Consider the following 27,628-nt stretch of genomic DNA (forward strand, 5'->3'; position numbering starts at 1 on the left):
TAGTCAGTTACAGAACTCAGTAAAGTGATCAGTTTAGCAGAGGTGCTACTGGAAGACTGAGTTTAGAGTGTGGCTTTTGGGTGTCTCAGGGAGAGATAAGAGTTGGGTGAAAAGCATCAAGAGAATGCTCAGGAGGTCACCGGAAAAAAACTATTTGGAACTGTGCCAGTCCCAAGCCTGAAGCCTTTTTGTGTCAAGCTAGTGGCAACTCTTCACTGTGAAGGTATTGCTGGGTCAAAGGAATAGTTTGAATTTGAAGCATCTTCTTGTGTTTATATTGAGATCTTTCCAACCTTTTGTCTGGCATAATATAATTTATTTTTCTTGTTTAATAAATATTTTATTCTTTGTGTTAAAAGTTCATCAGCGGACTCGTGAATTTATTTGTTCAGTAACTTCCTCCCACAATTACTAAAAAAAAGTTAGGATCTATCAAGCCAGGCTTCACTCTGGGATCTAACGTCCATTATTAACATCAGCTGCGAATGTAATCATAAATTAGTAAGGATTTTTTAAAAGATCTTAAAATTAATGATTGCAATGGTATCGCAATGTAATGATTGCCAGTATGAAATATGGCGGCGCACTGTGAAGTTCCAATTTGGAATGGGCCCCAAAGACGGAACGTAACATGTGACGGTGACGCAGCCGCCGGCGCCATAACGTATTGACGTCACGCCGCGCCGACGCTGGCAGGGAGACGTTGGTGACGGAAAAGCGCCGAAGCAGCGACCGTGGGGCCTCGGCCGTTTCTCGGTTGTTTAGCGCCAGTCAGAGCCCGCGGGTGGGCCGGTAGGCCCCGCAGGCTCGCTCGGAGGCGGCGGCGGCGGCGGGCGATCGTTTGGCGCGAGAGGGGGAAGCGAGAAGGAAAAATGGCGAACGCGGCCGAGGTGAACGCGGTGCCTGTTGGGGATGTGGTCGTGGTGAAGGCCGAGCCCGCGAGTCTGGAGGGGGAGAGCTCGGAGGAGAGCAAGACCCAAGTCATCCTACAGCTGCAGCCGGTCCAACACGGGTAAGGAGCGGTCTGCCGGCTTCATACACCCTCAGCAAGGCCTGGGGAATAGCCTGTGGAAACAACAGACGCTGTACAATCACATTCTAATAAATTAAATATAATTAAAATATAAATGTGAGACTATACAAACCTTAAGATATTAAACCCTGATACCTATAAAATATGGGAATACGCTAAAATATAAGCGTTAACCTGTAAGTACATTGGGCCAGGTCTCTCGATGCAAAAAGCGGCGAATGTGCAGTTTTACGCCACTGTTGCGCCTTAGGACCCATCGGAAATCCTGACGCAGACAGGCGATTGCCCGGGAAGTTTAAACTTTCAATGAGCTGACTTGTGCTGCCCGGGACCCGTCCCTTCTACTGAGCTCAGTGGCGGAGACTTGGGCAACATACGTGCTACCTTCTCAGATATTAATCCTGGCATTGTTACACTGTTTAATCTCTGGTGTAATTCAGTTACACTCAACACCCTCCAACTCTCCCCTCCCCCCCACGCCCCCACTCTCCCCTCCCCCTCCCCCCCCCACTCTCCCCTCCCCCCCCCACTCTCCCCTCCCCCCCCCCACTCCTCCCCCCCCCCACTCTCCCCTCCCCCCCCACTCTCCCCTCCCCCCCCCCCCACTCCCCTCCCCCCCCCCCACTCTCCCCTCCCCCCCCCCCACTCTCCCCTCCCCCCCCCCCACTCTCCCCTCCCCCCCCCCCACTCTCCCCTCCCCCCCCCCCACTCTCCCCTCCCCCCCCCCCACTCTCCCCTCCCCCCCCCCCACTCTCCCCTCCCCCCCCCACTCTCCCCTCCCCCCCCCACTCTCCCCTCCCCTCTCCCCCCTCCCACTCTCCCCCCTCCCACTCTCCCCTCCCCCTCCTCCCACTCTCCCCTCCCCCTCCTCCCACTCTCCCCTCCCCCTCCTCCCACTCTCCCCTCCCCCTCCTCCCACTCTCCCCACTCTCCCCTCCCCCTCCTCCCACTCTCCCCTCCCCCTCCCCCCACTCTCCCCTCACCCCCCCCACTCACCCCTCTCCCCTCACCCCCCCCACTCACCCCTCTCCCCTCACCCCCCCCCACTCTCCCCTCACCCCCCCCCACTCTCCCCTCACCCCCCCCCCACTCTCCCCTCACCCCCCCCCACTCTCCCCTCACCCCCCCCCACTCTCCCCATACCCCCCCCACTCTCCCCATACCCCCCCCCACTCTCCCCTCCCCCCCCACCAACTCTCCCCTCCCCCCCCACCAACTCTCCCCCCCCCCCCCACCAACTCTCCCCTCCCCCCCCCCACCAACTCTCCCCTCCCCCCCCCACCAACTCTCCCCTCCCCCCCCCCACCAACTCTCCCCTCCCCCCCCCACCAACTCTCCCCTCCCCCCCCCACCAACTCTCCCCTCCCCCCCCCACCAACTCTCCCCTCCCCCCCCACCAACTCTCCCCTCCCCCCCCACCAACTCTCCCCTCCCCCCCCACCAACTCTCCCCTCCCCCCCCACCAACTCTCCCCTCCCCCCCCACCAACTCTCCCCTCCCCCCCACCAACTCTCCCCTCCCCCCCCACCAACTCTCCCCTCCCCCCCCCCACCAACTCTCCCCTCCCCCCCCCACCAACTCTCCCCTCCCCCCCCCACCAACTCTCCCCTCCCCCCCCCACCAACTCTCCCCTCCCCCCCCCCACCAACTCTCCCCTCCCCCCCCCACCAACTCTCCCCTCTCCCCCCCCCCACCAACTCTCCCCTCTCCCCCCCCCCACCGACTCTCCCCTCCCCCCCCCACCGACTCTCCCCTCCCCCCCCCACCGACTCTCCCCTCCCCCCCCCACCGACTCTCCCCTCCCCCCCCCACCGACTCTCCCCTCCCCCCCCCACCGACTCTCCCCTCCCCCCCCCACCGACTCTCCCCTCCCCCCCCCACCGACTCTCCCCTCCCCCCCCCCCCGACTCTCCCCTCCCCCCCCCCCCGCCTCTCCCCTCCCCCCCCCCCCCGCCCAACTCTCCCCCCCCGCCCAACTCTCCCCTCCCCCCCCCGCCCAACTCTCCCCTCCCCCCCCCGCCCAACTCTCCCCTCCCCCCCCCGCCCAACTCTCCCCTCCCCCCCGCCCAACTCTCCCCTCCCCCCCCCCGCCCAACTCTCCCCTCCCCCCCCCGCCCAACTCTCCCCTCCCCCCCCCGCCCAACTCTCCCCTCCCCCCCCCGCCCAACTCTCCCCTCCCCCCCCCTCCGCCCAACTCTCCCCTCCCCCCCCCTCCGCCCAACTCTCCCCTCCCCCCCCTCCCCCCCCCTCCCCCCCCGCCCAACTCTCTTCCCCCCCCCCGCCCAACTCTCCCCCCCCCGCCCAACTCCCCCCCCCCCCGCCCAACTCCCCCCCCCCCGCCCAACTCCCCCCCCCCCCCGCCCAACTCCCCCCCCCGCCCAACTCCCCCCCCCCGCCCAACTCCCCCCCCCGTCCAACTCTCTCTCCCCCCCGTCCAACTCTCTCTCCCCCCCGCCCAACTCTCCCCCCCCGCCCCGCCCAACTCTCCCCCCCCCGCCCCGCCCAACTCTTCCCCCCCCGCCCAACTCTTCCCCCCCCGCCCCGCCCAACTCTTCCCCCCCCGCCCCGCCCAACTCTTCCCCCCCAGCCCCGCCCAACTCTTCCCCCCCCGCCCCGCCCAACTCTTCCCCCCCCGCCCCGCCCAACTCTTCCCCCCCCGCCCCGCCCAACTCTTCCCCCCCCCGCCCCGCCCAACTCTCCCCCCCCGCCCCGCCCAACTCTTCCCCCCCCGCCCCGCCCAACTCTTCCCCCCCCGCCCCGCCCAACTCTTCCCCCCCCGCCCCGCCCAACTCTTCCCCCCCCGCCCCGCCCAACTCTTCCCCCCCCGCCCCGCCCAACTCTTCCCCCCCCGCCCCGCCCAACTCTTCCCCCCCCCGCCCCGCCCAACTCTTCCCCCCCCGCCCCGCCCAACTCTTCCCCCCCCGCCCCGCCCAACTCTTCCCCCCCCGCCCCGCCCAACTCTTCCCCCCCCCGCCCCGCCCAACTCTTCCCCCCCCCGCCCCGCCCAACTCTTCCCCCCCCGCCCCGCCCAACTCTTCCCCCCCCGCCCCGCCCAACTCTTCCCCCCCCGCCCCGCCCAACTCTTCCCCCCCCGCCCCGCCCAACTCTTCCCCCCCCGCCCCGCCCAACTCTTCCCCCCCCCGCCCCGCCCAACTCTTCCCCCCCCGCCCCGCCCAACTCTTCCCCCCCCGCCCCGCCCAACTCTTCCCCCCCCGCCCCGCCCAACTCTTCCCCCCCCGCCCCGCCCAACTCTTCCCCCCCCCGCCCCGCCCAACTCTTCCCCCCCCGCCCCGCCCAACTCTTCCCCCCCGCCCCGCCCAACTCTTCCCCCCCCGCCCCGCCCAACTCTTCCCCCCCCGCCCCGCCCAACTCTTCCCCCCCCCGCCCCGCCCAACTCTTCCCCCCCCCGCCCAACTCTCCCCCCCCGCCCCGCCCAACTCTCCCCCCCCGCCCCGCCCAACTCTCCCCCCCCCGCCCCGCCCAACTCTCCCCCCCCGCCCCGCCCAACTCTTCCCCCCCCCGCCCCGCCCAACTCTTCCCCCCCCCGCCCAACTCTCCCCCCCCGCCCCGCCCAACTCTTCCCCCCCCGCCCCGCCCAACTCTTCCCCCCCCGCCCCGCCCAACTCTTCCCCCCCCCGCCCCGCCCAACTCTTCCCCCCCCCGCCCCGCCCAACTCTTCCCCCCCCGCCCCGCCCAACTCTTCCCCCCCCCCGCCCCGCCCAACTCTTCCCCCCCCCGCCCCGCCCAACTCTTCCCCCCCCCCCGCCCCGCCCAACTCTTCCCCCCCCCGCCCCGCCCAACTCTCCCCCCCCCCGCCCAACTCTCTCTCTCTTCCCCCCCCCCCCCTCCTGCCCAACTCTGGCCCACCCCGCCCAACTCTGGCCCACCCCGCCAACTCTTGCACCCCCCCGCCAACTCTTGCACCCCCCCGCCAACTCTTGCACCCCCCCGCCAACTCTTGCACCCCCCCGCCAACTCTTGCACCCCCCCGCCAACTCTTGCACCCCCCCGCCAACTCTTGCACCCCCCCGCCAACTCTTGCACCCCCCCGCCAACTCTTGCACCCCCCCGCCAACTCTTGCACCCCCCCGCCAACTCTTGCACCCCCCCGCCAACTCTTGCACCCCCCCGCCAACTCTTGCACCCCCCCGCCAACTCTTGCACCCCCCCGCCAACTCTTGCACCCCCCCGCCAACTCTTGCACCCCCCCGCCAACTCTTGCACCCCCCCGCCAACTCTTGCACCCCCCCGCCAACTCTTGCACCCCCCCGCCAACTCTTGCACCCCCCCGCCAACTCTTGCACCCCCCCGCCAACTCTTGCACCCCCCCGCCAACTCTTGCACCCCCCCGCCAACTCTTGCACCCCCCCGCCAACTCTTGCACCCCCCCGCCAACTCTTGCACCCCCCCGCCAACTCTTGCACCCCCCCGCCAACTCTTGCACCCCCCCGCCAACTCTTGCACCCCCCCGCCAACTCTTGCACCCCCCCGCCAACTCTTGCACCCCCCCGCCAACTCTTGCACCCCCCCGCCAACTCTTGCACCCCCCCGCCAACTCTTGCACCCCCCCGCCAACTCTTGCACCCCCCCGCCAACTCTTGCACCCCCCCGCCAACTCTTGCACCCCCCCGCCAACTCTTGCACCCCCCCGCCAACTCTTGCACCCCCCCGCCAACTCTTGCACCCCCCCGCCAACTCTTGCACCCCCCCGCCAACTCTTGCACCCCCCCGCCAACTCTTGCACCCCCCCGCCAACTCTTGCACCCCCCCGCCAACTCTTGCACCCCCCCGCCAACTCTTGCACCCCCCGGCCAACTCTTGCACCCCCCGGCCAACTCTTGCACCCCCCCCCCCCCAACTCTTGCACCCCCCCCCCCCCCCGGCCAACTCTTGCACCCCCCCCCCCCCGGCCAACTCTTGCACCCCCCCCCCCCGGCCAACTCTTGCACCCCCCCCCCCGGCCAACTCTTGCACCCCCCCCCCGGCCAACTCTTGCACCCCCCCCCCGGCCAACTCTTGCACCCCCCCCCCGGCCAACTCTTGCACCCCCCCCCGGCCAACTCTTGCACCTCCCCCCCGCCAACTCTTGCACCTCCCCCGCCAACTCTTGCACCTCCCCCGCCAACTCTTGCACCTCCCCCGCCAACTCTTGCACCCCCCCCGCCAACTCTTGCACCCCCCCCGCCAACTCTTCCCCTGCAGGCGAGACAGGAAACCCTGGCAAAAAACCATGACGCAAAAAAAGTCGGCGCAGCAACCTTCGCGGTCGCCAGGCTGCGCCCCAGCATCTGGTCCAGTATATGTTGAACTGCAATAAAATAAATATATTATAATAAACCAAGCATGTCAGACAATAAATATTAAGCAATGCATGTTAAAGAAATATATTTAAAAATTAATTTAAGTTTCATTATGCAACTAAATCGGGTATATTCAATTTTAAGCAATAAATTAAATACATTAAAATATAAGCACTGTTATATTAAATTATATTATGTTAAATTATATAAAATATAATTTGTAAAACTAACTGACCTACCAATATTTTTTAAAAATGCAATTAAATTATTAATGTTATATTATAATAAGTACATTATAAGATTAAATTGTAAATCTGTTAAATTCTAAATGCTAATCAATAATATAAATGTAAAATTATAACCAATGTAAATATTTATATACTGTAAATAAAATACTGTGAAATGTATAGAAATTAAACTTGGAGAAGATGTGGGGAGTCCAAAGCTAGGGTACACAAATATAAGATAGGCACTAATGAATCTTAATAAGGAATTCAGGAGAAATATCTTTACCCAGAGAGTGGTTGGAATGTAGAACTGGCTACCACTTGGAGTGGTTGTGGTGACTGGCATCGATACATTTTAAGGAGAGCCTAGATGATCATATGAGGGAGAAAGGAATAGAAGGTCAGATGAAAAAGGGTGGGAGGCGTATTGCCTGGACTGTAAACATTGGCCATTTGGACCAATTTCTGTGTTGTAAATTCTATGTGCTGTAAATTCTATGTGCTGTAAATTCTATGTAGTGAATCAGAAAAGTAAAAACATAAAAGCACGTAAAATAAAATTAAAATTTAACATGCAGCATAAATGCAAAAAAAATTTAAATGTAGATAAATGCATTAAATTTTGAATTAAATTAATATCAAACATTAAGTAAAGTTAAATATAAACAAATGTTTATATTTCTCACTGGTTTAAATTCATTAAGTTATTTAAATAGATTATATTTTGAAAGCTCAAACACAAATTTGTTAAATGGCTTTAGGTAGTGAAATACAAATCATATAAAATGCTAAAATTAAATATAAATCAAGTTTAAAAATCAAATCAAGATAAGTTAGATGCTAAAATTGCTATAAGTATGTAATTTAATAAGTTAAATATAATTAAAATATAATCTGACAAATATAATTTGGAGTTAATCTTGCGTACAGGCAAAAATGAGAATTCTTGTAAAAAGTACATTTCTGCCCTTCGTGGCTTCAAGTCTTACTCCAGAGACCTGAACACAAAATTCAGGTTGACAACCCCAATGCAATACTGAGAGGTTGCTGCATGGTCAGAGGTCTTTCAGATGAGAAGTTAAACCAAGCCTGCCCCCTCAGGTGAACATAAAGGATCCAGAGGCATGAATGGAACTGCACTTCACTGCAGGGGAGTTCCCACTGGTGTCCTGGCCAATGTTTATCCTTCCACAAATAACACACACACACAAAAAAAAATGATCTGATCATTATCTCATTTCTGTTTGTGTGCAAATTGGCTGCTGTTTTTTCTACATTACAACAGTGAACTGCACTTCAAAAAAAGCACTCAATTGGTTATAAAGTGCTTTGGGGCAAAAGCTGGGAATATAAAATAAAAACATAAAATGCTAGAAATACTCAGCATGATGGGCAGCATCACAGAAAGCGAAACAGAGTTAACATTTCAGATCAATGATCTATTGCCAGAAAAAAATCTTAAGAATGACAGCTCACCCTGGTGCTAGCTCTTCACAGAGAGCTGTCTACTCAACCCCATTTCCATGATCATCCCCAATTCTTTTTATATTCCTTTTCAAACACTTATCCTATTCCCTGTTGCTTGATGTCATGGTCTGTTCCTGATATATACATGTTTAAAACCATTTTGATTTGGAAACATCTTCTGACTGGAACTCTTTTGAAACATTTTTGCTTCTGGGGAATGCTCATCCAAGTGAAAAATGACTTCTTAGAAAAGAAAAGCCGGAAGTCTCAAATGAAGAAGAATTAACCGGTGATTAGTGGTGAATGGCTAGGTGGCCCAAGGTCTGTTTTTAACCACGGTATAATTTGGGCCTGAACTTCCTGGACTAATATAGTTCTGGTGGGTGGGGCGGGATTTTGTGGAAATTTGGGGGGGAGACAGTGATGTAGTGGTAATATCACTAGACTAGTAATCCAGAGGCCCAGGCTAATGCTCTGGGGACATGGGTTCGAATGCCTCCACAGCAGCTGGTGGAATTTGAATTCAGTTAATAAAAATCTGGAATATAAAGCTAGTGTCGGTAATAGTGACCATGACAACTATCACCGATTGTTGTAAAAACCCATCTGCCATCCTTATCTGGACTGGCCTACATGTGATTCCAAATCCACAGCAATGCAGTATGGGCAACAAATGCTGGTCTTGCCAGCGATGTTCCCATCCCATGAAGGAAAATAAAAAGGGTTGAGCAACTGGGTCTTTCCAGCACTCCTGGGTGTCCCCTGTCTGGTGCTGTGGCCTAGGGGAGGTTAGGAATCTTTTTTTTTTTAATATTTATTGTTGGGGTGTGGATGATACTGACAAGGTTGGCATTAATTGCCCACCCCTTGTTGCCTTGAGAGTCAGCTATGTTGTGTGGGACCAGCGGCACATATGCCAGGCCGAGCCGGGTTGACAGGTGCCTATCCTTGACGGGCATGAGTGAACCAGTTTTTTTATAAGACAATTGCACAGTTTTCATGTTTTACCTGGTGTCTGTCTACAAGCTATCAAATTTTGCTGAATTCAATTTTTCAACCTGTCAAGGTGGGATTTCAACTCTTATTCTCTGGGTTGCTGGTCCACTATCATAACCACTAGGTTACCATACCCAAAGCTAAATTGCAGAGCAGCAGTTTCCAGCTCCATTGGTATGGTGATCCATTCTGACCAAAGAGGTGCAGCTTCTATTTTTAAAAAAGACTCTGGCATTTTGAGCCCACTTTTCCCTAGGTGATATTCTGGTAATGTAGGCCCTCATGCATTGGGATGGGCCTGGTACATGATATCGTTTTCCTGGCCTCATCTTTTTAACATTGACAAGGGTGGGGGAGTGGTTCACAAGCCCCTTTACTGTTTTTTGTTGTTTAAAAGAATGGTGCGAGACTCTGTGATCTAATTCTCGATCTATCCACTCCCCTCTGTTCCAACTTCCAAGCTTGTACCAATCCCAAATCCAGAAATTGCAGTGTTATGTTTCTTAAAAATATTAAGGGCCTGCCTGTGCAGTCATAGTATTTATCCTGCTGGACTGTTTTTATAGGTACATGCAGAGCCTAGATCCTGATTGGCACATGCCAACCATGAATCACCCTAGGGATTCTCCTGTTTTGTGTAATTTGTACAGTGTTTCTGGGAGTTGTGCCAATCTACAACATGGCCATGATGTCAAACCTGGTGAAAATCCAGGGCAGGTTACTGAATATTTGATCATTGTGTTAGTGCCTGTAGTGCAGGAGTGTGAGCTGATAGCCGACTGTCTCCTCATGAAGGCAGTGAATGTACGAAAGAACAGTGGGTATGTGATGTTGGAAGTGCAGCTGAATAGCTGGTGCAGGTACGATGGGCTTCTCTTGTGCTGTTCTAGGATTCAAACATTCTATCCTGCATATAAATCATTTTCTGAGCAGTTTAAGAACTACAGCAATTAAGTTCATTTCCATGTGAAGGGCACTTTAACTTTGAAGGCAAGTGCATGTTACTCCTTCCATTGACAGCATTCTATGATATAAAGCAGGGAACCTGCATGGCCCTGACATTGTTGGTGACCCACCATTTTTGTTTATCCCGAAAGATAGATTTAAGGCATATATTTAAGGTAAGGGGCAGGAGGTTTAAAGGGGATGTGAGGAAGAATTTTTTCACTCAGAAGGTGGTGGGAATCTGGAACTCACTGCCTGAAAGGATGGTAGAGGCAGAAACCCTCATGACATTTAAGAAGTATTTGGATGTGCACTTGCAATGCCATGACATACAAAGCTATGGGTCTAGTGCTGGAAAATGGGAATAGAATAGTTAGGTACTTGTCTTTGTTTGACCGGCGCAGACTTGATGGGCCGAAGGGTCTTTTCCTGTACTCTCTATGAATCTATAAGATGCTGTTGTTTCTCCACCTAAATCAAAACATGTGGAAGAGGAATTGTGTTGCCTTCTACTCATCAAAGACCTCCAGCATCTTAACAGAAAATGCAACATAAGGGAAGTTAAATGGTATATCTAGATTAAACAATGAAGCTCTGATGTTAATGTGGTCAAGTGTTAATCCCATATCCTGCTTAACCCAAGTCTGTTGCAGTGCAGATAACAGAAAAGCTGGGCTGAATTCTTATTCTGTGTTGATTTAGTTATCAGTTAGAGGTGGGAATATTGCAGTTGGCCTCAGCACCTCTGGGCCTTGTTTTTGATCACCATCAATTGAATCATTGCTGGAAAGTTTATGTGCATGGATGTGGGAAAAGGACAGAATCAAGCTAAGCTACAGTGCTCTCTCCCATGGTCAAATAGCTTACCTAAACCTTTTTGTCAAGGGCAAATATGAAAAGTAATAATTTGGAGAAGGTACTGAAGAGTTTTTTGTTGTGGAACTATATTGAAGCAAAGCTCAACACCTTCGGGAATGGAAAGGGGAAAATTTTAGGGATTGCTTTAAGCAAAACTTGAAACCCAAGCAACTGCTTTAAAGTATTGCTGGCAATTGAGGACAAGAGCATTATGTTGTCATTTGGCATCTGAAGTTTGTTGACATCAACATGCGGTTGAGGAAATAAAAATCACCATCAAATGTGTACTCTGGGTGTGTGTGTTAGCTTGTGAGAAGCCTATAAATTGGATTTCATTATCGGGGCGTGAGCTTATAATCGAAGTTGACACTAGAGTGCAGCACAATGTCATACTTTGCATCTAACATTAAACTGTGGTCTCAAGTGTTCTGACGTTAAAAGATCTGTGGCACTGTTTCAAGGAAAAGCAGGCCTTTTTCTTGGAGCTTCCTTGGCCCTCAGGCCAACGTTCCTTCTACATAACCAGTGAATGCAGCCAAAAGTTATTCATTGTGTATATCACTGAGAAATTTCTCGCAATGTGCTGAAATGCTATATAAATGCTGGTTTTTAATGATATGCCAAAACTTTGATGTGATCTTCATTAATTCATCACCTTATGTTGATTCCATGATATCCACATGTTCTTCATAACTCAAAATGCTTCTTCAGACACAATCTCAGGTTTGATTGGAGAGAATCCAAAATTGTTGGATTTTTTCCACTTGAGATATGTGTGTAATTGCTTACGGAGAGTTGGAGATGTTTGCAGCAATGAGGATGTGTGTTGGGAAAAGTGTTGCGTGCAATAAATGTGACCGTTACAAGAAGTGTTCATTATATGCCAGACTTTCAATATATCAACACCAAATTTTAATGGTCAGTCAGTGCGTTTCACTGAGCTCCCAGTGACAGCACTGTATATTGTTTTGACTGGACTACTTTCCATTTATCTTTGTGCAGTTGTTGACTCCTGTACTTTGGACTGACCTCCATTTGAAATTATTCCAATAGCATGTGTGAAGAAGGAGCAGAATCGAATTGCAATGCTTCAGTTGTGACCGTGGAGACTCACACTTTACAGAAACTAGCAGATGGGGAAGGTAAGAATTCGGACTATATACGTGGATAATATAAACATTGGATATTGCCATTTGAGTTTTGTTTACCTTAAGTTTTGAACATCCAACTGAACGTTGATAAATAGTGTGAGATAACAAAACTTCCCTTTGACTTCAAGGTTAAGGGGTTACAGGGGCAATGCCCATTCAATGTTTGATGTTGCGTTTGATCTCAGCAATATTTTAAAGCAACATCGTAAACACATTTCTGTACAGGTGCAGGAAGTTTAACATGTGGGCTGCACATTAAAAGAGGAGGGAAGCTTTGGGAATCAAGAATTTACAGCACAGAAGGATGCTGTTCAACTCTGTGCTGGTACTAACTTTTGAACTACTCTACATGGAATTGCACAGCACAGAAAAAGACTATTTGGTTATGCTGCTGCACACAAGCCAGCTCCCACCTTATTTAGTCTAACCGTATCAGCATGTCCTTCCATTCCATTCTCTCTTGTGTGTTAATCTAGCTTGTTCTTAAAAGCATCCAATCTATTCACTTCAACCACTCTCTGTGGTAGCAAGTTCCACATTCTAAACACTCTCTGGTAAAGAAGTTTCTCCTGAATTCCTTGTTGGATTTATTTGCGGCTTTCTTATGGCTCCTAGTTTTGGACTCCATCAATAGGAATGGCAGATGAGCTTTTAATGCATTCCAAAACATAACCACTTACACAGAATTAAAATTGGGCTTATTTTCTCTACATGAGCCCCATCAAGCCCCTTCATAATTTTAGACCTCTATTAGGTTGTTAATTGATTGTGTTCATTCGTATGTAAGTGATGGGCATTAACTGGGTATTCACTTGTGCTTCTATAAATAGCAACAGACTGAAACTATGATGGGGAGGTTAGGAAGTGAATGTTAATAATGGGCATCTCCAAGTAAAAGCTTATCAAGTGTGTAAAGTTTGGTTCCAGTTCTATTCTTCACCACCAGGCTTTCTGGATTAGAACTTCGGTAACTCTTCAGCTTTCTCTTTCCTAGCAAAAAGAGCCCCAGCCTGTTCATTGTTCCCTAATAGGTTCTAGTATCGTTCTAGTAAATCTTATGCACGTTCTCCAGTATCCCTATATCCTTTTCGTAATATGGAGACCCGGACTGGGCACAGTGCTCCCAAGTTGTCTCACCAAGGTTCTTTATATATTTTACACAGCGCCTCCGCTTTTCGGTTCTATTCCTCGGGAAATCAATCTCTTAAAATGAGTGCTTTGTTTGCATTTTTTCTGCTCTTGTTAATTTGTGTTTAATGATTTGCGAATTCTGTACCCTTAAGTCCCTTCGCTTTTTTTTCCACTCAGGAGTATTTGATGGTCTCATACGGCCTACAAACTGCACCTTTTCACATTTACCATGTTGAAATTTGATTGCCAATTGCATGCCCCATTCTGCAGGTTTATTATTATCTTCTTGCATTCTTTGTCAGTATTAGCGACACCTCTAAATTCTGTTCACTCCCACTATACAGGTATCCTGATTCACTGGTACAAATCCCTTTTATGTTCATTCCTACTGTACAGGACTTATTTGAGATTACAATTCCAGAATGCCAGCCCTTTCCTGCTGTACAAAATTCATAATCCAAATAAGCAGTCCCAACAGAAAAAGAAATGTCTGTATAGCAATGTCAAAATCCCAACAGATGCTTTAATGCAACCAAGTTTTTTTTTTATTCATTCATGGGATGTGGGCCTCATTAGCTGGGCCAGCATTCATTGCCCGTCCCTAATTGTCCTTGAGAAGGTGGTGGTGAGCTGCCTTCTTGAACCGCTGCAGCCCATGTGGTCTAGGTACATCCACAGTGCTGTTAGGGATGGAGTTCCAGGATTTTGATCCGCCACAGTGAAGGAACAGTGATATATTTCGAAGTCAGGGTGGTGAGTGGCTTGGAGGGGAACTTCCAGTTGGTGGTATTCTCATCTATTGGCTGCCCTTGTCCTTCTAGATGGTAGTAGTGGTGGGTTAGGAAGGAGCCTTGGTGAATTCCTGCTATGCATCTTGTAGGTGGTACATACTGCTGCTACTGTGCGTCGGTGGTGGAGGGAGTGAATATTTGTGGATGAGGTGCCAATCAAGCAGGCTGCTTTGTCCTGGACGGTGTCAAGCTTCTTGAGTGTTGTGGGAGCTGCACTCACCCAGGCAAGTGGGGAGCATTCCATCACACTCCTGACTTGTGCCTTGCAGATGGTAGACAGGCTTTGGGGAGTCTGGAGGCGAGTTACTCGTCGCAGGATTCCTACCCTCTGACTTGCTGTTGTAGCCACAGTATTTATATGACTAGTCCAGTTCAGTTTCTGGTCAATGGTAACCCCTAGTGGGGAGTTTAGTGGTAATGCCATTGAACTTTTGTTGGAGATGGTCATTGCCTGACACCTGTGTGGTGCGAATGTTACTTGCCACTTGTCAGCCCAAGCCTGGATATTGTCCAGGTCTTGCTACGTTTGGGCATGGACTGCTTCAGTATCTGATGAGTCGTGAATAGTGCTGAATGTTGTGCAATCATCAGTGGGGATACTTCTGACCTTATGATGGAAGGAAGGTCATTGATAAAGCAGCTGAAGATGGTTGGGCCTAGGACACTACCCTGAGGAATCCCTGCAGTGATGTCCTGGAGCTGGGATGACTGACTTCCAATAATCACAATCATCTTCCTTTGTGCTAGGTATGACTCCAACCAGTGGAGAGTTTTCCCCCCTGATTCCCATTGACTCCAGTTTTGCTAGGGCTCCTTGATGCCACACATGGCCAAATGCGGCCTTGATGTCAAGGGCAGTTACCCTCGCCTCATCTTGGGAGTTCAGCTCTTTTGTCCATGCTTGAACCAAGGCTGTAATGAAGTCAGGAGCTGAGTGGCCCTGGTGGAACCCAAATTGGGCGTCAGTGAGCAGGTTATTGCTAAGCAAGTGCCGCTCTTGGCACTGTTGATGGCTTTCCATTACTTTACTGATGACCGAGAGTAGACTGATGGGGCAGTAATTGGCCGGGGATTTGTCCTGATTTTTATGTATGGGACATACCTGGGCAATTTTCCACATAGCCGGCTAGATGCCAGTGTTGTAGATGTATTGGAACAGCTTGGCTAGGGACGCAGCATGATCTGAAGCACAAGTCTTCAGTACTATTGCCGGAATATTGTCAGGGCCCATAGCCTTTGCAGTATCCAGTGCCTTCAGCCGTTTTTTGATATCACATGGAGTGAATCGAATTGGCTGAAGACTGGCATCTGTCTTGGGGATCTCGGAAGGAGGCCGAGCTGGATCATCCACTCGGCACTTCTGGCTGAAGATTGTAGCAAATGCTTCAGCCTTATCTTTTGCACTGATGTACTGGGCTCCTCCATCATTGAGGATGGGGATTTTTGTGGAGCCGTCTCCTTCAGTGAGTTGTTTAATTGCCCACCACCATTCACGACTAGATATGGCAATACTGCAGAGTTTAGATCTGATCCGTTGGTTGTGGGATAGTTTAGCTGTCTGTGGCATGCTGTTTGGCATGCAAGTAGTCCTGAGTTGTAGCTTCACTAGGTTGATGCCTCACTTTAAGGTATACCTGGTGCTGCTCCTGGCATGCTCTCCTGCACTCATCATTGAACAAGGGTAATCCCCTGACTTGGTGGTAATGTTAGAATTGGGGATATGCTGGGCCACAAGGCTACAGATTGTGTTTGAGTACAATTCTGCTGCTGCTGATGGCCTACAGTGCCTCATGAATGCCCAACCTTGAGTTGCTGGATCTATTCGAAATCTATCTTGTGTAGTGCCACACAATACAGTGGAGGGTATCCTCAGTGTGAAAATGTGACTTCGTCTCCACAAGGATTGTGCCTAATAATGTACTATTTTTTTGGAACTTCACCTGAATGTGAGCATAAGTTTAGTAAGCTGCTAAATAAAACAATTTTCATACTTCTTTCCCATTACCACATCATTATCCTGGCATCACTGAATAAATTGTGGTGGATGGGAACATTTAAAGACTTGTTTCTGAGTTGAAAATTTATTTTGGAATGTATTTAAACCTTTAATTAGGATGCTCACAGTAAGGTGACATTTACCAAATTGCATTTTTCCTATGATTTCATTACTTTAAGCAAATTCTACAGTGTGCATCTCCAGTGAAGGAATAAGCTAACCCTTTTTTTCCTAAAGTTTGAAAGATAATCCTCACCCCAGTGTCTATAAAAATGCAACTTTTTCATTGCAGGACAGTGACTAGATGAAGTTGAGCTGCTTTTTCTCAGACATTGCCATTTGCAGCGTTGAGGGAAAGAGTTAGACTGCCCAGTCCAGTCCTTTTAAAAGATCATGAGCAAACCATCACACGACGTTACATCTCTCAGTTAAGCCAGACTTTAATTGATTGATCAGTAAATAACTACTCTTTTTGGGTGAGATTAGCTAATCTGCAGTTTGGGTTGTTTGGTTTGGTTGTCCTCAAAGCCTCTTGGACTAAGGAAAGAGAAACAAAATCCACCATGGTTCTCCTTTTGCAGTTGCTGCACAGTGATCGTGCTGGAAAGTATGTCTTGTATGGACAGGATCCAGCAAGCCTCTGATTAACATTATAGCTTGCCAACACTCATGAAGAATGTGTCATTTGGGTGAGATAATGGAGGCAAGTGGTGTCTGGGGAACTGTACCCCAGCATGAGTCTGTGCCTTCAGGAGTCGAGAGGCTCTGTCATGAATACCAGCAGTGGTACTTTGCACACTCTTGCTTTTGCTTGTGTTCCTTAATCTCCCAGGCAGTGGTGGTACCTGGTACTCTGTGTGCGCGAGTTAAAGTCAGGACTGTCCAGGCTTCATTGCTTTTTGGTCTGCTTAGTGGATCCATTGGAACATTGTTGACTTAGTGCAGCATCTCAATTAGGATCTGCTGCCAGAGAATCGGTAGGTACGATTTCAGAAAAAGTTGAGGAACCACTGATATGGTGTTTGCAGTTAGACTGCTCCAGGAGAAATGCCAGGAGCTGAACATGGACCATGGACCAAGACCTTTGACACAGTTAACTGTGAGGGTGTTTGGAAGGTAATGGAGAAATTTGGCTGCTCTGAAGCTCACTACAGTGAGTTCAGCTCCATGAAGGTATGCTGGCGCATGTCCTGGGTGATTGTGAGTATTCTGACCCATTCCCGGTCACTACTGGATTTAAACAGGGCTGCCTGCCAGCGCTAACCCTTTTCATGTTTTTCTCTGCCATGCCCTCTGATGCCTTCCATGATGGTGATTTGGCATTGAAATTAGATATCTCATGGATGGGAAGCTGCTCAATCTGAGACTAAGCCAGGCAAAGACCAAGGTCTTCAAGGCCATACTTCACAATTTCCTGTTTGCTGATGACAGCACTAGCTATCACTTCAGGGTTGGGCATGCAATGTAGCATGGCCTTATTCTCCAAGGCATGCAACAACTTCGGCTTTATGATCAGCACGGAAAACTGAAGTAATGTACCAGACTGCTCCAGGAAAGCCCTATCCTGAGCCCAAGGCTTCACTCCATGACCTGCCAGCAGTGGATAAGCTCATGTACCTCAGCAGCACATTTCTCAAGTCATCTATGTTGACACATGGAAGAATAGCCATAGCAAGTGTAGCCTTTGGCAGACTTCAAGTACCAGTCTGGAAACAGAGGAGTACGGTTCCCTACCAAACTGAAAGTCTATAAAGCAATAGTACTGCCCACTCTGCTCTACGTATACAAGACTTGGACTGTGTACGAGCATTGTGCCAAGAAGCTCAACCACTTCCATTTGAACTGTCTTTGGAAGCTTCTGAAGACCATGGCGGGGCAAAATACCAGCTACTAAAGGTACTCAACTGAGCAGGCATGCCAAGCAAATCACATCATGTTGCGGCTGTCACAACTCACTTGGGTTGGTCATATAGCCAGAATGCCTGACACTTGCTTACCAAAATGAATTTTCTATGCAGAGCTTGAATCTGGACTGTGCTGTCATGGCGGTCAAAGGAAATGCTACAAGGACACTCTGAAGGCTTCACTTAGGAGATTTGATATCAACTTTGAGCCCTCAGAGAAGACCGCCCAGGAACACTGCACCTGGTACAACCAAATAAAATACGGTGTAGCCTTCTTCAAAAGCAAGTGCATGTTAGAGGCAGAGAGAATACACAAGCAGAGGAAACCGCAAGCCCAACAATTCGCCCAAAACTCAATCATCCATGGTATCTTGTCCTATTTGCAGCACAACCTTCTGGGCATGGATCAGCTTTAACAGTCAACTACGTACACACTGGATGAACATGTTCATCTTCACCTCAAAGGATGAACAAGAAGAAGTAGACCATTGGGACCTTGTTGGTGCATTCAAAGTTTAAATGCATCATTCCATTTCCTCTGTGTATATCTGAAATAGCCGATACTGACAGATCCTGGTGTTCTGATTTGTCACGTATTCACCAATGAGGCAATGGTATTAAAAATAGCACTTTCCAAATCTCCAGACTCAATGCATCAGATGGGACAAACTAATGCACTAAGTACAAATCTAAACAAGTTTCCTGGCATTCATGCCCAGTTTGAGAACATAAGAGCAGGTGTAGACCACGTGGCCCCTCGAGCTTGCTTCACCATTCAAAAAGATCATGGCCAAATTACCTCAATTCCTCTAAACTGCCCAGGGCTGCATATTGCCCAGTCTAACTTGGACATCCCTTCATTGGATTGCTGGAAGGATCTGATGATCTGTTACCTGACCCCAGAGTAAATTCTATGGGTGTATTTTCTTTTCTCAACACCCGCCCTGAGTCAGTTTTCTGTGAAACTGAGTGTCTCCAAGAAAGGATTCAACAGCGTGGAAGGGGGAAGGAGAATATTTGTGGCAATAAAATACCACCAAGCAGTGGAACCTTCACGTACAATCCTAATCAGATGAAATCATGAGTTACTGACTGATATTTATCTCTGCCTGTCTTGGTGCAGTGTACCTCACAAGCAGATGTGGCTCAGAAGGTTGTGGTGTCAGCTCTCACTCTAGACACTTGAGCATAAAATCCAGGCTGACTCCCCAGTGTGGTACTGAGAAGTGCTGCCCTGCCAGAAGTGCCATCTCTCTGATGAGACATTTAACCATAGCTCTGTCTGACCCCTAAAGTGGACATAAAAGATCCCATGGCACTATTTCAAAGACTAGTAGGATTGTTCTTAGAACAAAAACAAAAATACCTGGAAAATCTCAGCAGGTCTGACAGCATCTGCGGAGAGGGATACAGTTGACATTTTGAGTCCGTATGACCCTTCATCAGAACTAAGACACATAGAAATGCGATGCATATATTTCATCTCATTTCTATATGTCTTAGTTTTGATGGGTCATACGGACTCGAAACATCAACTGTATCCCCCTCCACCGATGCTGTCAGACCTGCTGAGTTTTTCCAGATATTTTTGTTCTAGATTTCCAGCATCTGCAGTATTTTGCTTTTATCTTAGGATTGTTCTTATCAGTGTACTGGCCAATATTTATCCCTCAACCAACATCATTAAAACAGATTATCTGTTCGCAGGACTTTGCTGTGCACAATTGACTACCGCATTTCCTACCTTACAACTACTTTTCAGAGAATGCTGACCTGGGACGTGACAAGGTAGTGAAAAGTGCTTTATAAGTGCAAGACTTTCTTTTACAAGGCTGCTGATCTATTTGAAAGGATTTCAGACCACCTCTGCTGGTCTTGACCCCTGATGCAACAGACAAATTTCCTAACTCTGCTGTTAAGGCAGGCAGGGTGAGACCAGCAGGCGTTGTCATTTCACAGACCTACTCAGCTGAAACCATGTGATTGCTGGATTTGCTCCCCAATACCTACTGATCCTAGCCCTGAGTATTCAGTTGGGCCTTGGCATCATATGTCAGTGAGACAATATCTGGCATGGTTTCTGCTACTGATCACTGTCTAATAGCTCCAACCAGAAAGTATACATATGCCCTTTGGGTTTGTTTGTAATGCCAGCCTGCCATCACTCCCTCTCTAGACTCTCAACATATATCAGCCAGCATCTGTTACCTGTAACACAGTAACCCAGGAAGGTACCACTATCACATTGCTCTCTAATACAGCCCTGAAAAGGAACAGTGGTGGAAAATTTTAGAATGAACCTGATTAATGAGTAGAAATTGGACCAGGAAAGTGGATTTTTTAAAAAATCATTTGATGTAACTGATGTATGATAAGAATATAATGCAAAGGCATTTGTTAATAACCCAATCCCCTCTGGATAGGAAAGGCTTTGAGCTTCTGATGTTTTGTTCCTTTAATCTTGTAGGTATGATTACTATGTGCACTTCCTGCAGTGGTTAAAGTCACTGTATGAAGCTTGTGGATAAATTTTATAAAAGCATAGGCAATAGCTGCAACCCTTTAGACTAAGGCTCATTGCAAGGTCCTGAAGGGCTTGCTTTACTGAAATACTGCTTTAGTGTGCCAGGCACTGGTTTATATCCCTGGTTGCGTCCTCCCACCCCACTCATCTCACGTTCCCAGTACTGGCCCTGAACAGCATTCTCTTATAAGTGGAAAGGGGTCATTTGTAAGACAATGGAGAGCAAGGGAGCAGCTCAGGTGGTGGTCTGGGCATGGGATGCCTGGCCCTCTCCACAACTGGATGATGGGGAGTACATGGGGAGGGCAGGAGGAAATTGAGCATTTTATTGTTTTTGGCATAGCACAAAATATATTTAAGTATGATTGTGTCTGAGATTTTTTTTTTCCCACTGCTTCCTTGAAAGCACTACCCTTGGTTGGGGTGCAAGTTCCCCAATTCCTTGCTGATGTAATGGCTATTCTTTATGCATAATTATAAGACAGTGGGTGTTGACCAAGCTTCTTCAGTCACCTGTCCTAAACATTTCCTTTATGTGACTCAGTGTCAGATTTTGTCTGCTAATGCTCCCAAGAAACACCTTGGGACTTTTTTTTTAACTCTGTTAGAGACACTTGTTATGATCCTGGATCAGACCCCCAAGTTTTTGACCTGGTTAGGGACCAATAACGTTTTGTTTAAAGCAGACAAAGTTTGAGACCCAAGACATCTGCTAGGAGAATAAAACCACAAGATTCCAAGCTTTCTGAACAAACAATATAAACTTTACTATGCAAGGTCAGAAAGATTAAACAATTGACAATGCCTACTTATACATGAGGTACATGTGAATTAACAGGCAAACTGTGGTCTAACACCCACACTACACAATAAATAACAAATGTGACCCAGACAGATCCCATGGATTTCTCACCAACCCACCCATATGTCAGCAAACACTGTGAATCCATCAATCTTGTTGAAACTCTCTCTCACAAGGGATTTCAGTCTTCAAAGATCTAGCCTTGGAATTCTTTCCAAAAGTTCCTGCAACTTGGATGACCTCAACGATGGCCCACTTCACAGGGTTTCGAGCTCATCTCCCAAGACTCCTTCCCTTGGATTCCCGAGACTGCACTTCAGCACCAACTCACAAGCATAACTTCAGCTTTTGGGTCGCACTGAGCAGGACACTACTGCTCCAAAAGGTTAACTTTGCTCAACGGCCTGCAGAATGGAATTACCACCCTCCTGTTGCCGCCTTCAATCTCCAGAGCTTCTCCCAAACCCGACCGCAGCACTTTTACTACTTGGAGCCTCTTTCTTCACGCCTGTTTTTTTCTGGGACCTCTCCCTGTCCGGGACTCTTCTCCGATTATGGCGCCCCGCTCCAAGGCCACATGATTGGGGTTTTCACGCCATTTTCTTTTTGTGCAGGCGCACTGGACCCATGTCCTTGGCCCGAAGAACTACAAATGCTCACTCCCAGTCCGCGCATGCGCGGAATCTTCCAGGACATGCTGGGAACCATAATTCCTGGCCCCCACTTGACGAAAGGTAAGTTTGGATCTCGTAACACACTTATTAATTTATTATTTGTTGTGTTAGATTGGTGGGATTAGGGGGTGTGGAGGGAAACAGGATGACTATTCAACCATGAGGTGCGACACAGGTGAGGCTGAATTTGGCATCTAGATGTGGAATTACCAGCAGGAGGTGAATAATAATGAACAGAAGGGAGCTGGTGGATGGTAAGCAGAGAGCACACTGACTTGTTTTTCCCACCTGCCTTGAAATACTGAGGCCCATTGAACCCTTACTGCCAACCTTTCTGAGATCAGCTAAGGTGGCACAGGCTGGCTACTGTGCCCTTTCCGATCTGTATGGCTCAGTACCATACTGGGTGTTGATTTTACTGATCAACTCTTTCAGGGGCCAGCTGATGCTGAGTATTTCTGACATGGGCCTCAAGTAAGTTGGGTTCTTCTGAGTAAGAATATTAATTGCTGGGCATTCTGAAGTAACTGGCTTGATCCTGGGCAGTGAATTGCAATGTTTGGAATCCAGTGCTTGGTTCAGACATGCAGTTAACAGGAGTTGGCTGGGTAATCACCGGTTCAGCGCAATCTGATCTCATGTTACCGTTCCTAGTAATAGTGTTGGCGCAAGCAGTTATTTTAAGCTGCGTCCATTTCACCCCTCCTTTGTGCAGTGGTGGGTATGTGCTAGCAATTGGCAACTGCTGGCAAAGTTTAACTTTCAAGAACTCTGTAAATGTGCATGTAACGGGCTGAGTGGCATTATTCACTGCCTCATTTCAAATTCAGATCAGACTGATAGAGTGAGGCATCACCCAGGCGTGAAATCCTGTGTAAGGTGAGTTTGAGACAATTTCAACCCAGTTGCTGGTGGATGAAAGTTTACATCACTAGTCTCGCATCTGTAGTCCCACTCAAATGACAGGATATCTATTGTGGGAAACCAAGTATCAAAATAATACCATATGTGGTATGTGCAGAGAGTTGGTGACCTTTTTTCTGATCTCTGCTGTGGTTAGGCCTTTGTGTGTTTGGTGGAGGAACTATCAAAGGAACTTTGCACTGCATGGTAACCTGTACTCATTTGCAAGTACTTGATTGCGGCATTGTAGAAGTAGCTTTGCTCTACATCTCACCCACTCTGTATCTGGGAGTGCTCCATGCTTATTCTGGGTGCCATTTGTTTTATTCCTGCTTCTTTCCCCTTGTGCAAAATTCCATTCATTGTGCCTTTGTTATTACTGCTCTAAAATATTGCCCTTCCCTATCTCTGGAACCTCCACCAATCCTAGAGCCCTCCGAGATCTCTGTGCCCCTCCAATTCTGGCCTCTTGCACATCCCTGACTTTCATCATTTGCCATTGGCAGCAGTGCCTTAGCTGCCCTCAGCTCTGTAATTCCATTCCTAAACCACTCTGCTTCTCTACCTCTCTTCCTTTAAGGCACACTTTAAAACCTGCCTGCCACCTGTACTAATGTTTCCTTACATGGCTCGATGTCAAATTTTGTCTGGTAATTTTCCTTTGAAGTGCTTTGGGCATTTTACTAAGTTAAAGGTATAATGTAAATGTAAATCATTGTTGTAAGCTGGCCACTGGGGGGAAAAAAATTGCAAACAAAATGTTTTATGTGGTACAGATCAAAAAAGATAGATCCTTTTTGCATTGATCTTCAGCAGACGATCTGGCATAATCACAAGTTTTTCTTCAATTACCCTGCAAAAAAAAAGTTGCAATGATTGTTTGCAGAGATACAGTGAAAGTTTACAGTATATAAAAGTGTAATTTTTTTTGTAATTTCAGATATCTGCAATGAGCTCAATGAAGAAGTTGAAATTGCCTATCCCATTACTTGTGGCGAAAGCAAAGCTATTCTCTTGTGGAAGAAGTTTGTTTGCCCCGGTATTAACGTGAAATGTGTAAAGGTATGATGAAGATAAAAATGTTCTAGCTATAACGATTCTGATATTTTTGATAAATTTGTTGCTCTTTATCTTGTTGAATCATGCAGACCTCGAAAGTCTTATGTTTGATTTCTGGCTGATGCAGAGTTGGCAGACCTCAAATGGAATAGCAGTTGATCTAAGCCCACTGTGTTCAGGACAGGGGATGAAATCATCTTGGGCTGCTACTTCTGACTATTAATCCTACTTCCATGTGTGTTTGAAATGTGGTTCTGTTGTACAGCCTCTAAAGGTGGAATAGTTTGGTGCTGCTGTCTAGGTTTACAAATGTTAACGATCTCCTGTCCCCTTGTGCAGCGTATGGAGAGCTAGACATTCCCCTGCATGAGTCAGTGCCCCACTTTCAAGACTTGCCTCTGAAGGTGCTTCAGCTACACTTTGGTGTGGGGGAATCTGCATGTATGTTTTTATGTGTGTATGCATGCTGCAGTATCCTGATACAAATGCAGTCATCTCTTTCCCTCATAGTATGTGACCAAAGGTGTTAAAATTTGTAGTTCTGATTGAATTCTCCTGATTTTCCTTTTTTCAGTTTAATGATCAGCTCATAAGCCCAAAACAGTTTGTACACCTGGCAGGGAAATCTACACTGAAAGACTGGAAGCGGGCGATTCGAATAGGAGGTATAATGTTGAGGTTGGTACCGTTTTACCAGGATTGCTGATTTTTGTTGACCTCTTCGCTTATGTAATCTTGAGCCCAGGATGATACTGTCTGCGTTCTTAGTTTTGTTGATTTTCAAATATGCGCCTCTGCACTGACAACCTGCTTCAGTGGGCCCCTGTTGTCAACTCCTGATCACTCGAGTCTCTCATGGTCCCCATTCCTCTTCCCTTCAAAACCATTGCCATCACCTGCCCCCATAAAAAAACACTCTGAATCCATTCTTCCAGTCTAATTACTGCCCCATTTCTAATGAGTGCAATGAGCTACTGAGCCTCAGAGACCAAGGACACCCAGGTTTGTTTCCTTATCTGTGGTTGATGAGCTGAGATTTCTCTTGGTTCATCCTGCAGAGCTTATAAATCATTTGCTCACTGTAACTTCTATCTGAGCACATAATCTAGGCTAACATGCCAGTGCAGCACCAAGGGAGTGCTGCACTGTTAGAAATGCTGTATTTCAGATGAGATGTTGAACTGAGGCCCTGTCTGTCTTCTCAGGTGGGCATGAAAGGTCTTATGGCATTATGTTGCAGAAGAGCAGGAAAGATTACTGCCCCCGCCCCGGTAACCTGGCCAACATTTATCCCTTGACCAACACCATTGAAAAACAGATTATGTGATCATTGTCTCATTGCTGTTTCTGGAACTTGCTGTCTGCTAATTGGCTGTCACGTTTTCTACATTACAACAATGTCTATGCTTCTAAGTTACTCAGTTTGCTACAAAGCATTTTGGGATGTCCCCTGGTCATGAAAAGTGCAAATAAATGCAATTCCTTTCTTTAAACCTTTTTTCTTCAAAATCTCCTCAAAATACATTTTTTTGCCAAGTCTTCAGTCACCGTCCCTAAACCCTCTCCATTTAAATCAATGTTCCGTTCTTCCTACTATATATAACTGCAGGTTGTTGTCAGTGGAGTGCTTCTTGTGCCCACTGGAATCCTAATATGGTCATTGCTCTTTTCTTTTGGGCTTTAATTGTGTCACTATGTCAGCCTACACTTTTGAACTCTGCCTTGCATCCTTGTTATAAGAGGTCAAGACTACCCTTATACAGCAACTCAACCGTTGATCCTGTATCCTAATATTTTAACATTGGTGTTTTCCTGCACAATGGATCTTTTCAGCTAGGTTTAACTTTTTAAAAGTTTCAAATTTAGTAGTTTCAGGTGTCAGCAACTATCTAAGGGCTGATGGCACCTCAGCATGCACTTCCCTTGGGGAGTTTGCACCTGGATTTTATGCTCATGATTTTCCTGTGTGCATGTGTGTGTAAGGCTCCCTGCAGGTAATGCGCATTTGTAAAATCCTGCTGTCTCAATTTTTTTTTTGCCATCTTCCACACTGCTCTTCTGAACCCTGTTGTGAATGCCCTATCGTTGGTAGCAATCACCACTAAGTGTGTTATGCTGAACTGCCAACAAGGGAATGTTAGTCTGCAGCATTCTTGAAGAACTTGTAATGCTATATTTACATTAATGTTGTTGGCATTGCCTCCATAGAAGCTTATGATGTGTTGTTCAACCATGGTGCAGAGTGCTACAATTTCTTTCTGCCATGAGTGGAGGATATAGTTTGGGGAGCTAAGTGACTCGTGGAATGATTGTGACACTAATGGTCTACATGTGTTTGCAACTGTTTCTGTGCTTTGCTGCTGGTGCTTTGGCCTCTGCCGTGCAACATATTTCAAACTGGAGCAGGAGCTCGTTTATTTGAAGCAGCCAGTATAGTTTAAACTGAGAAATTTTGACGGGTTCTAGAGCCTTTGACTCATTTCCAGTATTTATGGTACAAGGCTAGGTTAGAGTGGCCCACCCTAACAACTGTCTAGCTCTCTGCTGAAGAGCGACTACCTTGGTAATGTAAGGTGCTGTCAATATGATCCTCCACATGCAACAGTGCCTTCAGGCTAAAGGGCTTGGGAGAATCTTAAAAGGAGAAATTCCAGTGAAGCATCACTGGAGTGCTAATGTGATCTCGCTGTGTAGTGGGAGCACTTGGATTTGTATTTTATCCCCTACCGTCCTTTTAAATTGAGGACCCAGACTAAGGCACATAGAGCACGGCATAACTTAGTTGTTAAGGATAAAAAATCAGGAATTAGTTGAAGGACACCGATTTTGTTTCTGGTTTTAAAATCCTGTAGATCGTTGGAAGAATACTGAAGGGATTTCATAGCCTTGAAACCCTGGGAAGGTTTAGGAGATGACTAGGAACTCCTGATTTCAATTGTACTGCAGTACAAGTCCTGGAACTATCCCACCAGAGGAGAAGGAAAAACGTTTTCCATTAAATAGTTCAAGTGAAGAGAATTATTCCATGTTCTATATGGAAGCTAGGCTAACCCAGCCTCTGATTGTCATAGAAAAAAATTGTAAAAGGAGGTCAATGAAATAGGAGCAGAAGTAGGCCATTTAGCCCCTTGAGCCTGCTCTGCCATTCAGTAAGATCATGGCTGCTCTGTTTGTATTTCGAATTTCACATTCCCATCTACCCCCAAGTACCTTAGATTCTTGCTAGGCAAGGGAATCAATCTACCTCTGTCTTAAAAATATTCGATGACCCTGCCTCCACCGCCTCCTGAGGTAGTGTTCCAAAGTCGCACAACCCTCAGAAAAAAATTCTCCTCATCTCTGTCCTAAAAGAGCAACCCCAAATTTAGTTCTGAACTCACCCACGAGAGGAAACATCCTTTCCATGTCCACCTTGTCAATACCATTCAGGATCTTATATACTTCAATCAGGTTATCCCTCACTCTTCTAAACTCCAGCAGAAACAAGCTTGGTCTGTCTAACCTTTCCTCATAAGACAGCCCGCTCATTCCAGGTATCAATCTAGTAAACCTCCTCCGAACTGTCTCCAAAGTATTTACATCCTTCCTTAAATAAGGAGACCTAAACTGCGCACACTATTCGAGATGTGGTCTCACCAATGCCCTGTATAACTGAAGCATAACATCCTTACTTTTATGTTCAACTTCTCTCGTGATAAAGGATAGCATTCCTTTAGACTTCTAATTACTTGCTGTACCCACATACTAACATTTTGTGACTTTTTGTGTACTAGAATGCCTAGATTCCTCTGCGGCTCAGAATTCTGCAGCCATTCTCCGTTTAAGTAATGCTCTGCTTTTTTATTCTTCCTGCCAAAGTGAACAACT

At 48.2% G+C, this 27,628-nt stretch overlaps 1 protein-coding gene across 2 annotated transcripts in view; it reads left to right on the top strand.

Annotated features, from left to right (window-relative positions):
* The first annotated feature begins 666 nt into the window (after window positions 1–666).
* LOC144696019 (glucocorticoid modulatory element-binding protein 1-like) overlaps window positions 667–27,628 on the top strand; it is a 49,034-nt gene continuing 22,072 nt past the window's right edge. Inside the window, exons 1-4 of one of the 2 annotated variants that reach the window (XM_078567193.1) lie at window positions 667–1,012; window positions 11,880–11,968; window positions 23,643–23,764; window positions 24,336–24,439. In XM_078567193.1, coding sequence (XP_078423319.1) covers window positions 873–1,012; window positions 11,880–11,968; window positions 23,643–23,764; window positions 24,336–24,439 — 455 coding nt within the window. In that variant the 5' untranslated portion in view covers window positions 667–872. Of the gene's footprint in view, window positions 1,013–11,828; window positions 11,969–23,642; window positions 23,765–24,335; window positions 24,440–27,628 lie in introns of both variants that reach the window. The other variant, XM_078567194.1, reaches the window with a different exon arrangement.

The sequence above is a fragment of the Cetorhinus maximus genome, chromosome 21 (assembly GCF_964194155.1).
Source record: "Cetorhinus maximus chromosome 21, sCetMax3.hap1.1, whole genome shotgun sequence".
In the NCBI taxonomy this organism is placed as follows: Eukaryota; Metazoa; Chordata; class Chondrichthyes; order Lamniformes; family Cetorhinidae; genus Cetorhinus; species Cetorhinus maximus.